This window comes from Rhamphochromis longiceps, linkage group LG8, assembly GCF_057381845.1.
Source record: "Rhamphochromis longiceps isolate RC_006_pf linkage group LG8, R_longiceps_female_GT1.1, whole genome shotgun sequence".
NCBI lineage: Eukaryota > Metazoa > Chordata > Actinopteri > Cichliformes > Cichlidae > Rhamphochromis > Rhamphochromis longiceps.
The window spans coordinates 30,414,250-30,431,476 of NC_140564.1; the positions used below are offsets into that span (position 1 = coordinate 30,414,250).

At 41.0% G+C, this 17,227-nt stretch overlaps 1 protein-coding gene across 1 annotated transcript in view; it reads right to left on the reverse strand.

Annotated features, from left to right (window-relative positions):
- Positions 1 to 1,957: 1,957 nt before the first annotated feature.
- LOC146664001 (vesicle-fusing ATPase-like) overlaps positions 1,958 to 17,227 on the reverse strand; it is a 28,528-nt gene continuing 13,258 nt past the window's right edge. Inside the window, exons 10-22 of the mRNA XM_085416977.1 lie at positions 14,798 to 14,963; positions 14,570 to 14,644; positions 13,716 to 13,903; positions 12,778 to 12,873; positions 11,465 to 11,621; positions 11,213 to 11,346; positions 10,977 to 11,043; positions 10,772 to 10,851; positions 8,138 to 8,272; positions 7,797 to 7,910; positions 4,676 to 4,731; positions 4,391 to 4,463; positions 1,958 to 2,395 (exon numbers count right to left, since the gene is read on the reverse strand). Of these exons, the coding sequence (XP_085273103.1) occupies positions 4,433 to 4,463; positions 4,676 to 4,731; positions 7,797 to 7,910; positions 8,138 to 8,272; positions 10,772 to 10,851; positions 10,977 to 11,043; positions 11,213 to 11,346; positions 11,465 to 11,621; positions 12,778 to 12,873; positions 13,716 to 13,903; positions 14,570 to 14,644; positions 14,798 to 14,963 (1,299 nt within the window). The 3' untranslated portion in view covers positions 1,958 to 2,395; positions 4,391 to 4,432. The remainder of the gene's footprint in view (positions 2,396 to 4,390; positions 4,464 to 4,675; positions 4,732 to 7,796; positions 7,911 to 8,137; positions 8,273 to 10,771; positions 10,852 to 10,976; positions 11,044 to 11,212; positions 11,347 to 11,464; positions 11,622 to 12,777; positions 12,874 to 13,715; positions 13,904 to 14,569; positions 14,645 to 14,797; positions 14,964 to 17,227) is intronic.

Consider the following 17,227-nt stretch of genomic DNA (forward strand, 5'->3'; position numbering starts at 1 on the left):
TAGCCGTTATGATGCCATCGAGTGGTTATAAACACGGAAGGAAAGTCTTTATGGAGGTCAAGTTAGAAAGTAATTGTTCCAAAGATTTTTATAGGACTGCAAATCCTCTTGTAACTACAAGTATCGCCATCATGTGGCCATAAAAAGAATGCAGGTTTAAAGCACAGCTTTGTCCATCTTTTATAGTCTTTGGTCCAGATACTAGCTAATAAATGCTAAAGAACAAACATAGAAAAAAACTAAAATTCAAACAAAGTACACAGACCACTGGTTTAATTTTGTTCTCTGTTGGATCTATATACAATATTGTCTACTCGACTGGCTAGTGCTGTTGCTAGGATTTATATGTGGTATCCCTGCATTGCTCTGCAATTTCACATCCAAAGCTTTGGGTTGCGGTGGAATTTCTATCGTCAGGTCGATCTGCTCTCTTCAAGTAGGTTTGAAAAAACTATGGTAGAAGAAGCAACTAGAAATGTGTAGTAGGAAACAATAATACTGAAGGAGCGAATCACAGTCATTGCAGGCTGTGCTGACGTGACATGTAGTTACTCATATAGGGAAGTTATGGTGTAGGATTTCAGAAGGATTGGCAGTTACATCATACTCTTTGCTCAACATACAGATTTAATCCAGAAGGATAAATCCCACTTTAGCTGCTCTACATTTGAGCATGTTAACAAGAGTGCATGGGAAGTAACTCACTTTAAGAGGCAGCCTCTAGTGGTCATTCAGTGAACTGCAGACACTTCCATGCACGTGTCATTTTTTCAGCTCCAGAGATATCTGAGAAACACATGCATGAGCCATTCTGTGGAAGTAGGTAGGTTATTCTGATTCAAACCCACATACTGCATGAAATGTATATGAATCTAAAGCTGAAAAGAGTCTCAAAGGATTCTTAAAAACTACTGCTGTTGATCCAGTTAGAACGAGCAAATGAACTATCATTCGTGGCTCAAGAGTTGGGAGTTCGCCTTGTAATCGGAAGGTTGCCGGTTCGAGCCCTGGCTTGGACAGTCTTGGTCGTTGTGTCCTTGGGCAAGACACTTCACCCGTTGCCTACTGGTGGTGGTCAGAGGGCCTGGTGGCGCCAGTGTCCGGCAGCCTCGCCTCTGTCAGTGCGCCCCAGGGTGGCTGTGGCTACAATGTAGCTTGCTATCGCCAGTGTGTGAATGTGTGTGTGAATGGGTGGATGACTGGATATGTAAAGCGCTTTGGGGTCCTTAGGGACTAGTAAAGCGCTATATAAATACAGGCCATTTACCATTTACCATGGCACCTGCCTAATCCAGTGATCTCCCGGAGTTCTTGATAATACACTGGCTACTACTTAGGATGAGGTGATCTCTTTATAAAGAAAAACATGTATGTGCATGAATTCAGCTTCCCATAATTCACAAGTTTTAGCTCAAATTTAATCTCACTTGCAGAAAATACAAAAAAGGAGAAAAAAAAATGATACAGCGACATCATTTTGATTTTCTACTAATATCTCAAGCAACATTTTGCTACTTTTTACTACAATCCTGGAGAACTGCATCAAGAAACGTGCACACATGCAGCAGTAGCTCCTCCATAAATGGCTGAGTGTTTTCTTGTCAGGCTCTACAATCATTGCTCAACCCAGAAGCTGTGGAGGTTAACCTCAAATGTGTGAATGGGTTCATCTCTTCTCAAATATTTCATAATCAGGAGGTAATTACACTAAGTGATAGTTATGACATTCTTATGATTTCAACAGCCATGAGAACATTTAATAGTTAACTTTTTTTATTTTTCTTGGGAGCAGGAACTTTTTACATGCTACTGTAGAAAACAGACAGCTATTTGGACGCACTGAACAGTGTCTGAACTAAACAGCAACTGAAAACCTACATTATAATAATGGAACACACAGCACAAGTTCCTTTGTAACGTCCCTTTAAAAACAACATTAACTACAGATACTACAATGTTTTTTGTTAGTAATATTATTTTATTCATACAATAAAAAGATCAGAGGCAAGGAAATGTGCAACATAAGAAAAGAAGTCATGGAATGATCTCTTCCTACAAATAAAGTCTATATAAACAAACATTATCATAATTAGTGTTTGTGCACATGTACTTTGCCCCGACTCTTTTTGTATACATATATATAAAATCCCAATGGAGTGCTAGAGGCATCACAAAGAGATTGCAGCACAAGCAGACACCCAGATACAACAAGCACTGCGCATATCTCTTATTTTATATTATCACATAATGCTGCAGAGGAGGAGACTGCCTGCTTGGTGTCTGCAGCTCAGAGAAGCACGCAGAGCTTCAGGGATGAGAAGGATGTAGAGAGATGGGATCTATATCTCGTTTGCTTCCTCCTGCCATCCTTTATCAGTCTTCTGATCCTCTGCAACTGAGTGAAGAGAGAGAAATAAAAGTGAGATGAGGCAGGCGGGCAAAGGAGGCATGCTGCCACAGGAGAGCGCCTGTCTAGTCGACCTATTTTTAGGCACGCTGTGCACCAGCTATACCATAAGCCTCTGATGCCAAGATGAGAAGCAAAGCTCCCGCTACTTGTTGAAAGACTTGTTGTTTATCACCGTGGGCACCGTCCTCCCGCGGTTCATTTCAGAAGGCAAGATTAGCAACTTAGACACATAACTTTCTTAAACTTTGCCCTGCGTTTTTGTAATGATTCGGATAAAGACATGGAATGATAATAACTTTGTATTCATTCACCTAGAGAGCTTTTATGATGCCAACATTCTGAGCAAAATCATTGTCAGAACTGAACAACACCCAATGCACGTCACAGTTTTACAAGCATGCATAGTCAAGGTAAAAAGAAAGCACGCCCTCTTTAAATTCTAAGGTTTTATGTCTCAGGACATAATAACGATAATCTGGTCCTTAACAGGTCTTAAAATGCTGGAGATTTAGAGCAAAACATGACATATAACAGCATGTCATTTTTTTTATTAAGTCAAAACACAGAAGCAGCATGCAGAGTAAATACAACCTCACTAATTCCAAGTTTCAGGACCTTAATAAAAGCAGACGTTTTGGCAGTTTGCTGGTCTGGAGCATTCAGGTGTGTTAATGCCACAAAGGAAACATCAGCAATGAGCTTAAAGAAGCAATTGTTGCTCCCCATCAATCTGGGAAGGGTTTAATTTTTAAACAATTTCAGAAAGAAGTAGAAAGCATTCAAGATAGGTGCCAGTGTTCCCAGGAGTGGATCCAAGAGCTCCTTCTCATGCTCTACAGGCCTCAGTTAGCATATTAAATATTGAAGCTCATGACAGTAAAATTCTAAAAAGACTGAACAAGTATGGCTCGTTTGGAAGCATTGCCAGGAGACATGTCTGTTCTCTCCACATAAAGAACATGGCAGCACAGCTACACGCGTGGCGACACCGCCGTGATGGCATGTTTTACAGCCACGAGACCTGGGCCCTTGTAGTCATGAACTCCAATGCATACCAAAGTATTCTAGGTCAGCGATCCCCAACCGTTTTTGTGCCACGGACCGGTTTATGTCCGACAATATTTTCACAGACCGGCCTTTAAGGTCTCGCTGATAAATACAACAAATAAAACCAGTACCAGTACCAAAAAAAGGAAGATTTATTCATAACACACGGAAAAAGACCCAGGGAAACTTAGATAACGATAAAAACGATTAAAAAAATAACGATAAAACCCCCTGAAAACCATCAACCCGAGTCTCAACTCTCGGGGCTCGGTGCCAAACGACTCACGGACCAGCCCGGGGGTTGTTGTTACTCACTGTTCTAGAGTAACATGTGAGGCCATCTACCCAACAGCTGAAGCTCGGCCAAGACTGGATCGTTCGAAAGAATCAAGGTGTTGCAGTCCAGGCCTCAAAAAGTTCAGAAAGCAGTGCATAAAAAATGATCGCAAACCTCAATGAACTAAAGTGACTTTGTAAAGGGAGTCAAAATTCCTCCACAATAATATGAAGGACTGATAAAGTTATATAGAAAATGGTTACTTCAAGCTGTTCCTGCTAAAGGTGTCTCCTCAAACACCCGAATCATTCACTTTGTTGGGTTTTTTACAGTAGTGTTTGGTGCCCTGTGGAAGTGTTTTTATTGTGACAATTGTTTCGTGTGATGCTTCCGATTCCACGCACGCACAGATTAGCTGTAAAACTACTTAGTCAAAGGTAAGTTTGGTAATTCAGTTTTGAGTCAGCGCATTTTAACGACATCCTCCGTTATTCTGTGGTTACATCTGCTTGACTGGACTCGCATAACGTTATTTCGAAACTTTGACTGTGACTCTTCAAAGAGTGGAATCACAGACTTTCACATCAGCTCTCCTCAACCCTCGACAGGATATGATGAGTTAAAAAATTTAACGTTTCAGCTTAAAGCGGCCTCACCGTTGAAGGATGCCTCTATTTCACCGCGTGGCTCCACTGAGTCTAGATTGCCACAAACTTATCAGAAACCAGTCTGTAGAGGGAGAAAAAGGACAAAATGTGTATTATAAATCACACTTGGTACGATGATTAAAATGTAAACACTTTGTGCTTCTGACTAACTTTTTCCTTTCTGCTACATTTGTAACTGACAGCTGGTGAAAGTGACAGACGTGTGTGCGGTGTGAGTGTTCAATGTCAATCCTGCTCTGGTGATGTGGTTAGAAACAGGAAAGGAATACTTACGCTCCTTCTTCCTGCAGCAGACTCACGAACTTCCTAACTCTGTAGTCAGGATCCATCTGAAAAGACAGATATGCATGCTTAGTGCTAACAGTCATACGATAAAATAACTATATATTTTATTAGCAGGTTCTTTGTGAACATGCACGGGTTTCTTCAGGTGTTAAACATCACAGCGGCATGCTATCAACGGCGGCGGGTCCTGGAGTTCATGTTTCAGTTTGGATTGAAGAGAAGGGGAGGGAAAAGGAAGCAAAATTAATGGGAACCTATGCAATAACTTACAGTATGTCTGGAATCGCCTGTAGCAACCAGAGTTAAGACATGAGAGCAGTCGGAAACGTTGGAATGAGAGGAAAAAAGATAAAGACCGCAAATGTGTACGTGAGTGCGGCTGTTTGCAGCATGTCCCGGCAAACACAGGTTCATACTTCTTCAAGCTCAGAATGGGGTGTGTGTGTGAGAGGGGGGGGGGGGGGGGGCACTGAGCATAGCATTGGAGCATACCACAGCAATTACACAGCCCCAACAAACAGGCTGCACACATAGGCAACATAACAGAGACACAGTCGGGAGAAGAAAGGAGCTAATGGTGTGATTTGGGTTTGTCTGATGCTGCTGGTGGGATGTCCGTCATCGGTTTGGTAAACAAATATTACTTGAAATATGAGGTTTTGAGATGGACGAAGAAAATTCATCGTGGCTTTGAGCAGCAGACATCGATTAGCTGGAGTGAAACATTTCAAGTTTTAAAACTTTACTTCAGGAGTTTAGAAATATCTGAGAAATTTGTAAGAAACAAGGGAAAAAATGAGAGAAGCAAAGAACAAGATGATCACTGGAACGTAGATTTCCTGTTGTGACGTACGACAGCGACTTAATTAAATCCTGCTTGGTTCTGTGATCTCCTCACAGGTCACAGGAGTAAAGATTTAGGACACACAAATCATCATTTTGGCAAATCGAGTAACAGGAACTAAATATCCTGTTACTCGATTTGCCAAAATGATGATTTGTGTGTCCTAAATCTTTACTCCTGTGACCTGTGACAGACGGATCCTGTTGACTGTCGAGAATGCCAGCCAGATGTCGAAGAAGAGGAGGGACGGCCTGCTCAAGCTCAGACCACACTGAGAGAAAAAAATTAATAATAACGCAAAGCCTGTGCCAGTATGAAATCTGTGTTTTGAATAAAATGGGAGGTGATGAGTGAGTTATTGAAAAGACTGTTTTCTTGTGCTTCACAAGTTTCGTACCCCCAAAATAACTTGACCTTTCTGTTGTCTAACACAACTAGTACACATGGAGCTGCAACAGCATAAGAAATGTCCAAAAATAGTCAAAAAAGAAACATAAGGTCACATTTTAAATAGATTTTTAGACAAACAACATAATAGTTGCTTATACAAGACATTTAATACAAGGTATGACATCCAAGCAGTCCAGATGTGTTGTTTGAGGAACTGTTTTCCATTCCTTGATGAGCATAGTCTGCAGCTATGCTCAACTAGGAGTGGAGCCTGCAACACGCTGGGTCGATGCACATCGTGTTCCAGGGTTTTGATATCCAGAAAAGCCTGCGCTACTCTGGCAGTGCAGGGTTTGGCATTGTCCTGCTGAAACAGCTGCAGGGAAGGGTGCTGTCACAAGAATGGCACAAGTACGGGTTGGAGCACTTCATCTTGTTACCTCTGTCCGATCCGATTTCCACCAAGAACAATCACATCTGAGGCGGCGCTCTCATGCAAAGCTGCAGGAGAGGCTCAGATACATATGGCAACGTGCAGAATGCCACAGCCCAGCCTCGGTCAACATCACCCCGTCAATCGCGGTACTCATAACAACGTTGTGCACACACCATTTGGTTTCGTGTTTTTTCTCTTGGGTTGAGGATACATGAGTTAATTTGTGTTCGGTACTGAACTGAAAACTAGTCATAGAAGATGTTTGGGTTTGTCTATGAGATATATGAGATCGCTGATATATTTCTGTTAGATCTGCTCCTTCTGCACATTTTGAGCACTTATTATCATTGCTATGCAGATGACACTCAGTTGTATCTCTCTTTTAAACCACAAGACGTTTGTAAGTTACAGATTTCTCAGAGGTGCTTAGACTCTGTTAAAAGTTGGAGGCTAACTATTTTCTGATGTGCCCCTGACAGATTTGTGCCTGAGGTAATGGAAAGTCCCCTTGCCACATTTCCTAAATCTTCTATCAGCAACCTTTGGATAATTTTTGACTCAGCTTTCACTTTGGACGGTCATGTTAAATCTCGCTTTCGCTTTTATCGCTTAAGAAATATTGCCAGTTTCCACTGTGTCATGATGGAAAATGTTATTAATGCATTTATTTCATCACTTCTGGATAATTGTAATTCACAGTTTACTTGTCTTAACAAAGCTTCCTTGGAACGTTTGCAGCCTATTCAATAAAAGCCGCTGCGAGGCTTCTGACTAAGTCTTCTAAATATTATCATGTCACTGCCCATTAACTTCTGACTTTAAGATTCTTGATTTGACTTTTAGAATTTTGCATGGACAAGCACCAACATAAAGAGTAGAGTAGAGTGCACTTATGCATCCATATAGCCCCAGCAGGTGCCTGATGTCATGTGATCAAGGCCTGCTTGCTGTGCATGCAAGGCTGAAACCGAGACCGAGATTTTGCTACAGCGGCTTCAGAATCTAATGATCTTTTTTAAAAAGCTGCCAAAAACCCATCTTTTTGTGTTGCAATTTTACCAACCTACTTAAAATAATCTCTTTTGGAATAGATTTAAAGCAAAGATGTGCTTATTTTTGGAAAAGGGAATGAAAGCACATCTGAGAATGCAAATTTAAACGCAAACCCAAAGTACGAAACTACACACAATGGGTCATCACAGGCTGATGTTTAAAAGCTGTATTGTTTGCTGTGTACCAATGGTGATCATTAATTATAGGAGTCGTGAAAGTGTGCCCCCAGTGTCAAACCATCCACTTTACATAAACCCACAAATATTATATTTTTTTTAAAAAGAAGACAAAAAAACTTGCATTACCGCAAAATTCATACTAACTACAACATAAAACTAACTAAACTGTTGAAAAAAGTCAAAATAAAGACCATAATAGTTTCTCACCTGTGCCGCCATTTCAATCAGCATCAGCAACTTTTTAATGCCGATCCCCAAGCGTTGGCCCTGTACAGCTTTAGCTATCATGGCCCGTTCTTTCTCATTGAAACTGCCCAGCAGCTATGTAAAGCAGAAAGAGACACAGGAACGATCAGTGCGAGAGAGAAACACTTAAATTCTGTCATTCATTTTTTGCATTCAGGAATTCTAATAAAAAAGTAAGCAAAAACAATGTCGCCAAGTCTAATGGTAAGAAGAAATTCACAGAAGAAAAGCATCTTGCATCATAGATGCAATTCTTAGAAACAGACATTAGAAATTTGTAGTTTCATAGTTGTGTAGTTTACCTCAAAGGCCTCCATCAGCTGCTCTACTTTTGAGATGTTGGGAATGTGGATGGTGGTGCTGAAAGCATCCAACATCTCCATTTCCTGAAGGACGTCTTTACGACTTGTGGTGCCAATGATGAGCAGCTTACGACCCTGAAAGAGAAGCAGATGTCATTTTGTCTGGATCTTTAATCGTTCCCTCACATTCATCAGCTGGTCTCCTCCTATTGGTCATAGGAAAAAGAGAGACCAATGATGTATAACCATTTGATAATGTACAGGAAAAGCACAGGAGCAGTCCAGATGAAAGTGTGTGATGGCTCTAACAGAGGTTCAAGCATCATGATTGCGTGTCCTGGATGGTTTCAACACTTAAACAGAGACTGCAGCGTGTTGTGCGCTCTGCTGAGAAGGTGATTGGCTGCAGACTCCCATCTCTGCAGGACCTGTACACCTCCAGGACATTGCGGCGTGCAGCTCGGATCTCAGCTGACCCTTCTCACCCTGGACACAGTCTGTTTGACCTGCTCCCCTCAGGCAGGAGGCTCCGGTCCATTCGCACCAGAACCTCTCGCCATAAGAACAGTTTCTTCCCCTCTGCTGTTGGACACATGAACAATAACCATATGACTGTACCCGCCACTAACACATGACCCTACGCTGTGTCACTGCATCATTCCATGTTTGGCACTGATCACCACCTGCACTCATGTATATATCTTTCAACGTAGCACTCTTAATTCTTATTCTCATGTATATATCTCATGTATATCTCATGCACATATCTTTCCACGTAGCACTTTTAATTCTTATCCCTACTTTTATTTTTTTCCATGTCTATTTAAGTGCTATTTATGACACTATGTTTGCACTGAAGCACCGCAGCAATTTCCTAATGTTGTAAACCTGCTCAACATTTGGCAATAAACCCCATTCTGATTCTGATTCTGATTCTTATCTAGAACTCAGCCAGACTATACAAAAACTGGGCACACCTATGTGTCACCTATGGTCTTTGAGCCATATTATGAAGCCTTATAATAACGAACATTTTGGCCACCCCAGTTCCAGCATTTTTTTTTTCTCTGACCAACAACCTGTCCATCATTTGTATAGTTTTACAGCTTTAAGGCAAGTCAGCTGATGCATGTAACATACACCTGGTCTATACACGCAATCACAATGCCAACCCTGCTTCTACAGCCGTGTTAACTTCCTCAGAATACAGTCTTTGATAAAGTCAAAGTTCTAGCAACACAAGCAGCATATATAACAACTTCACTGCTTGACAGATATGAAGGTGAAAATCTTCATTTTATCTCATTTGTATTACTTTTATTGACATGTTTCATTGGTATGTGATGTATCTGATGCTGAGAGACCACAGGCCTGTAAAAACAAGCTGCACCTGCTTAGACAACAGTAATTTTATTATTAGCTAAACAACAGTTATTAAATGTAGTCCATGAGAAGCTGGTTTAATCACAGATATGTGTAAAAATTAAAATTAAGGTTGTTTTGCATTTTGTTTTCTCACTCATATCCACCCTATTAAACATGTTGTTTGTATGCATTTTTAGGACGGTGGGGAAGTTGTGTCAGAAGCTTCTACTCTGCTCCTTTAATGGCTTACACTGCAACATCAGCACTTTCTGTATCACACCGGGTTATGTTCTCATTGCCCGCGACTACAAACAAGCCAATCAGAAGTGTTGAATTGTGAACATTTTGTAATTAAGTTCTCATGTTATCCAAATTTTGATGAAGGCAGTCTTTGATGCCAAAGCTCTTATTGGTTATTGGAATACAGGGCGACTGATTTCGTCATATTCTGGAGATTTCTGGCTGCCCAGGTGAAGGCCGACATTGAGCAGGGGCTCTAAGTCACAACAGGAGTTTAAAAAATAGAAAACAATAGAAAGAAGAAAAAAAGACAGCATAATGCAGCATAATGGAGCAGAGGGCAACAGTAGAGAAGACAAACATGAGCGGGGAAGAAAGAGGGGAAGCAAAAGAAATGTCGCTGCACTAAGCCGACGAGTTGGAGAACGACCAGAAGAAGACCAAGGAGGAGAGGCAGAGGAGTGGCGAGCAGACAGGGGGATTATGGCTGCCGCCTGCCCCCCCATGGCGTGGGGGGTTGTGATGCTGCATGCAGATGAGGTGCCACACAGGCGGCAGTGCTGCCAGGTCCTGGCTCTCTCACAGAGCCCATTCTCCTCCGTGTCCCCCTGGCCTCCCCCGGCCCCAGGCACCCCGCTGGGCCCAGCGCTTTACAACCCCAGAGGAGCACTGCAGCCAGGCATTCAACACCAGGCCCCGCGCCACTTCTCATGCACATGCAGCCATATAGTGAGCTATACCCTCATTCACAAACCCATCAACAACAGACACACACAAACTACAACTAAAGAAACTATGAGAAATGGGTCTCCACCACCACCATTCACTCCGAGCACAACAGGCCTGGACCAAAACACTTGCTAATAACCATACACTCACACACAGGCGTTCACACATGCCAGTTGCAGGCAAAGACCTCTAACAATTCCTCGCAAGACTTTATGTTGGCATCCATAAGATCTGCTGCCCTCTTTCTGCCACCTCAGGACTAGCAACACTGACAGTGAGCAAGAAATAAACCCTGGTTACCTTTGGAGGTGGTTTCTTCAGCAGCACCAGCAGAGCCTGTAGCACCATGTTGGAGAAACGAGGGCCAATAGGAACGTAATCTGACGACAAACATAATTTTATTATTTCATTTCCTCGGTCTCATCAAGTCTGATTCAAATAAAAAGTAACTTCAGAAGGCAACTGAGTAGAAGACCGCAAAATATTTTGGGCTCTCTCGTCTTACCCAACAAGCGCTCGATGTCGTCCACAACCACACAGCTCAGCTGGGATTTGTAAGCATCTTCAAATATCTGCCAAAGGGAAACAAAAAGGTACAACCTGATCGCCATCAGAGAAAAAACACACCAGAAAACACTAAAAATAACTACTAGTATTTTAAAAATGACATTACTACACTAGCATCTTAACCCAAACATCCGGTATTTATATGCACTGTATCTGCATTATGAAATCTGTTACCTTTTTGATGGCCTGGCATTTGGCGATCTCAGAGTGTCCGATCATCTTGTCCGGAGAACAGATCTTGATGAATGGAAACTGGGAATCCTCAGAAATCTTAGCCGCCAGTGCCGTTTTGCCGCTGTTAGGTGGGCCTGGCGGTGAAAAGAAATCACTGATCAACCATTTTAATTGTTAGTAAAGCAGGCCGCTGTCCTCACCTTATTTTATTTGCTCTATGTGTTTGGGTTGCATGACACGTGTGAGAGTTACCTTCCAGCAGCACAGAGACTAGTGGCGTGCGGTCACTGTTCTTTGTCTGCTGCACCAGCAGCTCCCCGTCCTCCAGGGCTGCTGACACTGGGTCACCCCACCGGATTATGCCGTTCATGATGTAGCTGGCATAGTCCTCCTGGTTGGTTCCAAATGCCTGAAGAAGTGGTACAAGGAGAGGAAAACAGAAAGTGAGACTCTAATTTTGTTTGCCTCCACGAGCTCAACCGAGAATGGAAATATTAGTTATAAAAAAGATATTTCCTCTGTGTTGTAGTCTTGTATAACCTGCACAAGTGCTTCATCTGAATCCAGTGAAGTTTAATCACAAATAAATATAATTTACAAGTATTGTGGATATAATTCTTGCTTATACCTGGACTGCTTCTTATAACATTTAGCAGGTGAACAGGTTCAATTCAGGTGTAAAATAGTGTTGAGAGGCCCCTGAAGCCTGTCAAAAACAAAACTCATGCCCAGAGTGGAAAAAAATGTTTATATTTATATGCAAAACTTAGACTAGTGACATCAGCTCGACTTCATAATACTGTCATCACAGGTTTTAGTTACAGTCTAATGAGGAGAAAAGGCATCTTTCAAAGATTCCAGCCTGCCACTAAATTTCAAGAGATTTAAGTGTTGCAAGTCAAAACACTTTTGCAAAGGTTGTGGCACAACTGATCGTTTAGCGTAAGGTGGTTTTAAATTCTAAGTGTCTCAAGTGAGCCTGATAAAAACAAACAAGCTAAATCCTAGCCTAGCTTCTTTCTTTTTTTAAAAATCTTGACTCATGCAAATAGTGTTCGATCACATAAATATTATTAACAACCAACAGGAGCACTCAGTTCTCTCAAGCAGGTCACATGCAGCTTCTGTTTACCATCATTCAAAGTTTTTCTCTTTGCAAAGATCCACCAGCAGCATGACTGGACTGCAAAATCTCAAAGTCTGTGATTAAAACTCGGACCTATCATGCATGGATTTTGATGTCAGAATGCGCCCAAGTTTGACGTTTATTAGTCTTCTTGTCTGTGGTGGCTGTTAGATTAAAACGTGATGGTGAATGGCGTACGATAAGACAAACCGACAAACATCCAAAACTCAGGTTTTCCTTTATATTTTAGAAACAACATTTCTCTCAAATATTTCAGGATGTTTCACAGATCATGTTACGGAATAACGAAAAGGCCAGAGAAGGTGGGAATGGTTGAGTTAAACTTCAGGTTATTTTGATTATTAATGTTACTTTTATTTCACTGTACTTTGCATTTCATGTTTAAGAACTTAAGAGAGACATGTGCACAGTAACTTACGGGTTTGATGTCGTTATTCAGCGAGGCCATGAAGTCTATCCTGCTGACCTGCAGTTTTTCCGCCGTCTCCATGTTTACCTCCACTGTGTTGCTGGCCTACATCAGAGCAACAGACAAACAGCACAGGTACAGAGACAGCAAATTGCTTCGAATGAACTCCGTACCCTGTCTCGTGAAATCCATTAAATGAAGTACTGCACATGTAGATTGCAAAATGTGTCAGAAGACAATGTACTCCCTCAGAGCAGAAAGGTCAGACAGAGAGACGGAGGGAGGGAAGAATAAGTGCCTAAAGGAGTGAAGAGAAACATCGCTGCCATCAGACATGTGTCTGTCATTTATCATCACCCTCCAATATCTGCTGCTCTGCGGGAGCAGAACGCTTAACAGATGAGAACTTCACCTTATCTTTGTGCCTTACTGAGCAGTATAGATTTGAGCCAATGCACCTGATAAAACACTTAAGGGAGGGCACACACACAAGCACACACACCTGGATACCTACCCAACCCTTCGACACCTGGGTGGCTGCTTAAACTGGCACTATAATACCATATATTATGCCCACCAGGTGTGTGGCCTGCAACTTAAGCCAGGAACATGACACTGTTCCTGTCAGTGCTTTTGAAAATAATGTATCTAATATAAAAAGAACAGGTTTTCAAAAGTTGAATACATTTTTTGCATTACTTCTACTTTCCTTCTTCTCTTCCTTTAGTTTTCTTTTTAAATTTACTGCCCTTTAATTAAACTTTGTATTTGCTTTTTATAGTGCGTATTGGCTTGTGGAAAATACTGGTTGCTTGCCAGTATTTTAACTCTTATATTAGTGAGGAACATATTGCTCTGAGGGCATTTTACTATTATTTCCTTGTTTTCTATAACCCAAAAAACATACACATTAATAAATGGACAGTAAATAAGCTCCTTGGACTGACCTTGATGTGTCTGTTCATGGCTGTGGACTGAGCAGCTCTGACCAGACCCTCCAGTTCAGCACCGCTGTAGTTCTTGGTTTCCACAGCCAGCTCTTTAACGTCGACATCGCTAGCCAGCAGTTTGTTCTCCCGCATCCTCGCTGTGTGGATGTTGAGGATCTGAATTCGCCCAGTTTCATCCGGTAAGCCTTGAAGAATAAAGCGGAAAAGGAAATGGAGAAAGTGACCGCGTGTGGTGTACTGGTTCTGTAGTGCACACAGTCAAAGAGTCACAGCTGATAACAGCCTTGTATCCATTGAGCTTTACCAGTAAGGCTGCTGGTATTAACTTGCAGAAATCTGCATAAGATACATTACTTCTTCATTTGATAGCACGAGTATTACTTATTTACACTGTTTTTAAGACTTTCTGACCCACAGTAGAAGTATTTTCACTGATTTTCTATTAATTATTTGAGCAAATACTTTAACTAATTACTTCATAGGTTTTAAAAATATGTTCTTTATAATCATTTTAACTTTCTTTTCAGTTCAATTCAGTTTTATTTATACAGCACCAAATTACAACAAAGGTTGCCTCAAGGCACTTTATTGTAAGGTAGACCTTACAATAATACAGCAGAGAAACCCCCAACAATCAGATGACCCCCTATGAGCAAGCGCTTTGGCGACAGTGGGAAGGAAAAACTCCCTTTTAACAGGAAGAAACCTCCAGCAGAACCAGGCTCAGGGAGGGGCGGGGCCATCTGCCGTGACCAGTTTGGGTAAGAGAAGGAAGAAAGGACAAAAGACATGCTGTGGACACGCTGTTTTAAGTCTACTGAATGAAATTCTGTGTGTTCGCTACTTCTTACCAATCTCCATCTTCACCTCCAGTCTTCCTGGCCTCAACAAGGCCTCATCTATCAGGTCGGGCCTGTTGGTCATACCTGAGGCAGAAAGAAAAGAAACCAGAAGAAAGGGAAGAACAAAAGTAATGAGACAGAGTTTGGCTGTTCAGGCGTGACACAGGACAGGATTTAAATGTGAAAGTGTTTATGCTAGTTTACATATACTGCGAGAAAATGTCTGCATGTTTGCACCTATGACCAGGATGTTGTTGAGTTGCTCCACTCCATCGATCTTGGATAGCAGCTGGTTAACCACGGTGTCATGGACTCCTGTGCTTCCTGCCATGCTGCCACGCTGCTTACAGATGGCGTCAATTTCATCAAATATGATGATGTGAAGGCCGCTGTTGGCACCGAGCTGTTCGCCGACACAGACGCAGAGGAAGAAGATTAATGTGTAAACTGTAAATACCTGCTTTGCACCTTTATCCTATACCATCTGTTCACACAAGCAGGGAGGACATCGCCTCGATAATGCTGAGTAAATCCAGTTTTTCTACATCTGTCATGCTGGATATAAGTAATTTTGCAGGAGATGGTGTTACACAGTTACACCTACTTACCTGAAAGCGCAAAAGTGATATGCATGTTTATCATATTTACTACAGGGGAGACAACACAGATGAACTACGGGGGTTAAAAAAAAACTTTCCCTGTTTACAAATCAATTAAGGAACATTCTCTCTTTATATTAGAAGCCTTAGAAAAGGTCATGCTTAAATATAAAAATTCAGATTTATCTAGATAAATATGACCTTCCTGACACACTTTTCCTAAACTGAAATCAGAACTGGATAGTATAGATACATAGTTCTTGTTTGATTTTATTGCCATATAAAAGTCAAAGGTTTTTATTTGTCTATAAATCAGAAATTACTTCCAACAGCCAGAACGAGTCTATCTTTTGCACTAAATCATGCACTGAATGATAAATGAACAAAGCCCTCTCTGTTAAAACTTATTGAAAGGAGTACATCTGGAACATCTGGAGGATATAAGCGTTGTATATACACAGAGTATAAGAAAAGAGATATCAACACTTTTAAACATGCACCAATTTGCAAAAATGTCTAAAAGATAAACTATAGACAAACACAAATGTGTATTTTAAACTTTTTTTCCTTCTCAAACACGCTTAATTTTGCTTGTAGCTTAATTTCTTAAACATATAGGTGTATGAATAAGTTTACCAAATAAACAGGGGGTTGGTTTTAAGGAGCTGTCTGTTATTTTCAAGGTCTTACAATATTATAATTGTCTCTTAGTTCTGGGAGTCAGTTTTCGGGTCCTCGGGTAAAGTATGTTGGTGCTGGCCATTGAATTCTGTGGAAAAGTTCATCTGCCTGCACAACTCAAGGCTGAAAATTCATCAGTGTGCTGCGGTCCATTTCTGTCCTCCCAAAGTTTTCTGCCCTGGAGCTTAGACGCACCTGATACAGCTGCATTTTATTGGAAGATGTGCAGAAAACTGACTTTGTTTTGGCTACTAAAATTCTCAAAATAAGAAAATCTGGTTAATGAAACTGGAATAACTAAAGTCTCAGGCATTTTTTTTGTAAGATCTGAAGCTGGCAAACCATAGGAAGTTCTGGTTTGGACATTCATTTAAATGTTTAGTGAACAAAAAGTAAGCACAGCAGTGTTATTACAGCTGGGTACTACCTCTCCTTGGCTGACCTGTATTTTCTTGACATCCAATTCAATTTACAGTGATTTAATGTGGAACTCCATAAAATGGCTTTCCATCTAGCACCTTGCAGAGGCAGAAGAATAAAAAAAAGAAGCTTCCTAAAATAACATAAAAACAAAAAATACATATTTTTGTTAATAAAATAAAATTTGAAAGTAAACTTTTTACTGAAAGTGGAAAATGTGAGTCAAGTTTTTATATTGTAAAAACTGTTTTTTAAAAATGCCCCCTATTATGAAAAGATACTCAACCCAAGAGTGAGACTAATAGAAAAAATTACATTTTTAACAATAAAAACCAAATTTAAAGTAAAATCCACACAGCAAACATATAAGGAAAACATAAGGAAATTGTAAATTTACATTAAAATAAAACTAAAATAAAACTACTAAAAAGTATACTATTAAACTATAATAACCTTGTAAAATATAAAATCAAATTACATTTTTTTTCAGCTGAGACACAGAAGCATAGCAAGAAGAAACCGTGACTGCTTTTCTTTCATCCTGAGCTGAATACAAGTATTGAGCCTCTTATGAATGAATGAAAAAAAAGCGATGGAGCAGCCGGGTGGGGGGTTATCGCTCCATCTACGGACCTGTCAGACTCTGACGTAGCATTTAAAGCAGGTGTAGAGCTGTTAATGTCACACACATACACGGTGTGTGTGGGGGTTTGTAGGGAGGTCTTATAGGAGGTCAAAGAGAACCCAGCCCCTCATTAAGTGGTGCAGAGTGAGGCTTATGTCACACCATCCAAACCAACTATCACTGCTGGGTTTCAGTGGCCCCTCTTCCCTTTCAAACACGCACACACACACACGTACAAACTTTAAAAAGTCATTACAGCTATGTCTGGCTAAAGGGCAGATCTCTCCACTCTTGAGAAATTAGATTTTTTCTGCAGTGCTTATCGGTATTTCACTGGGATGC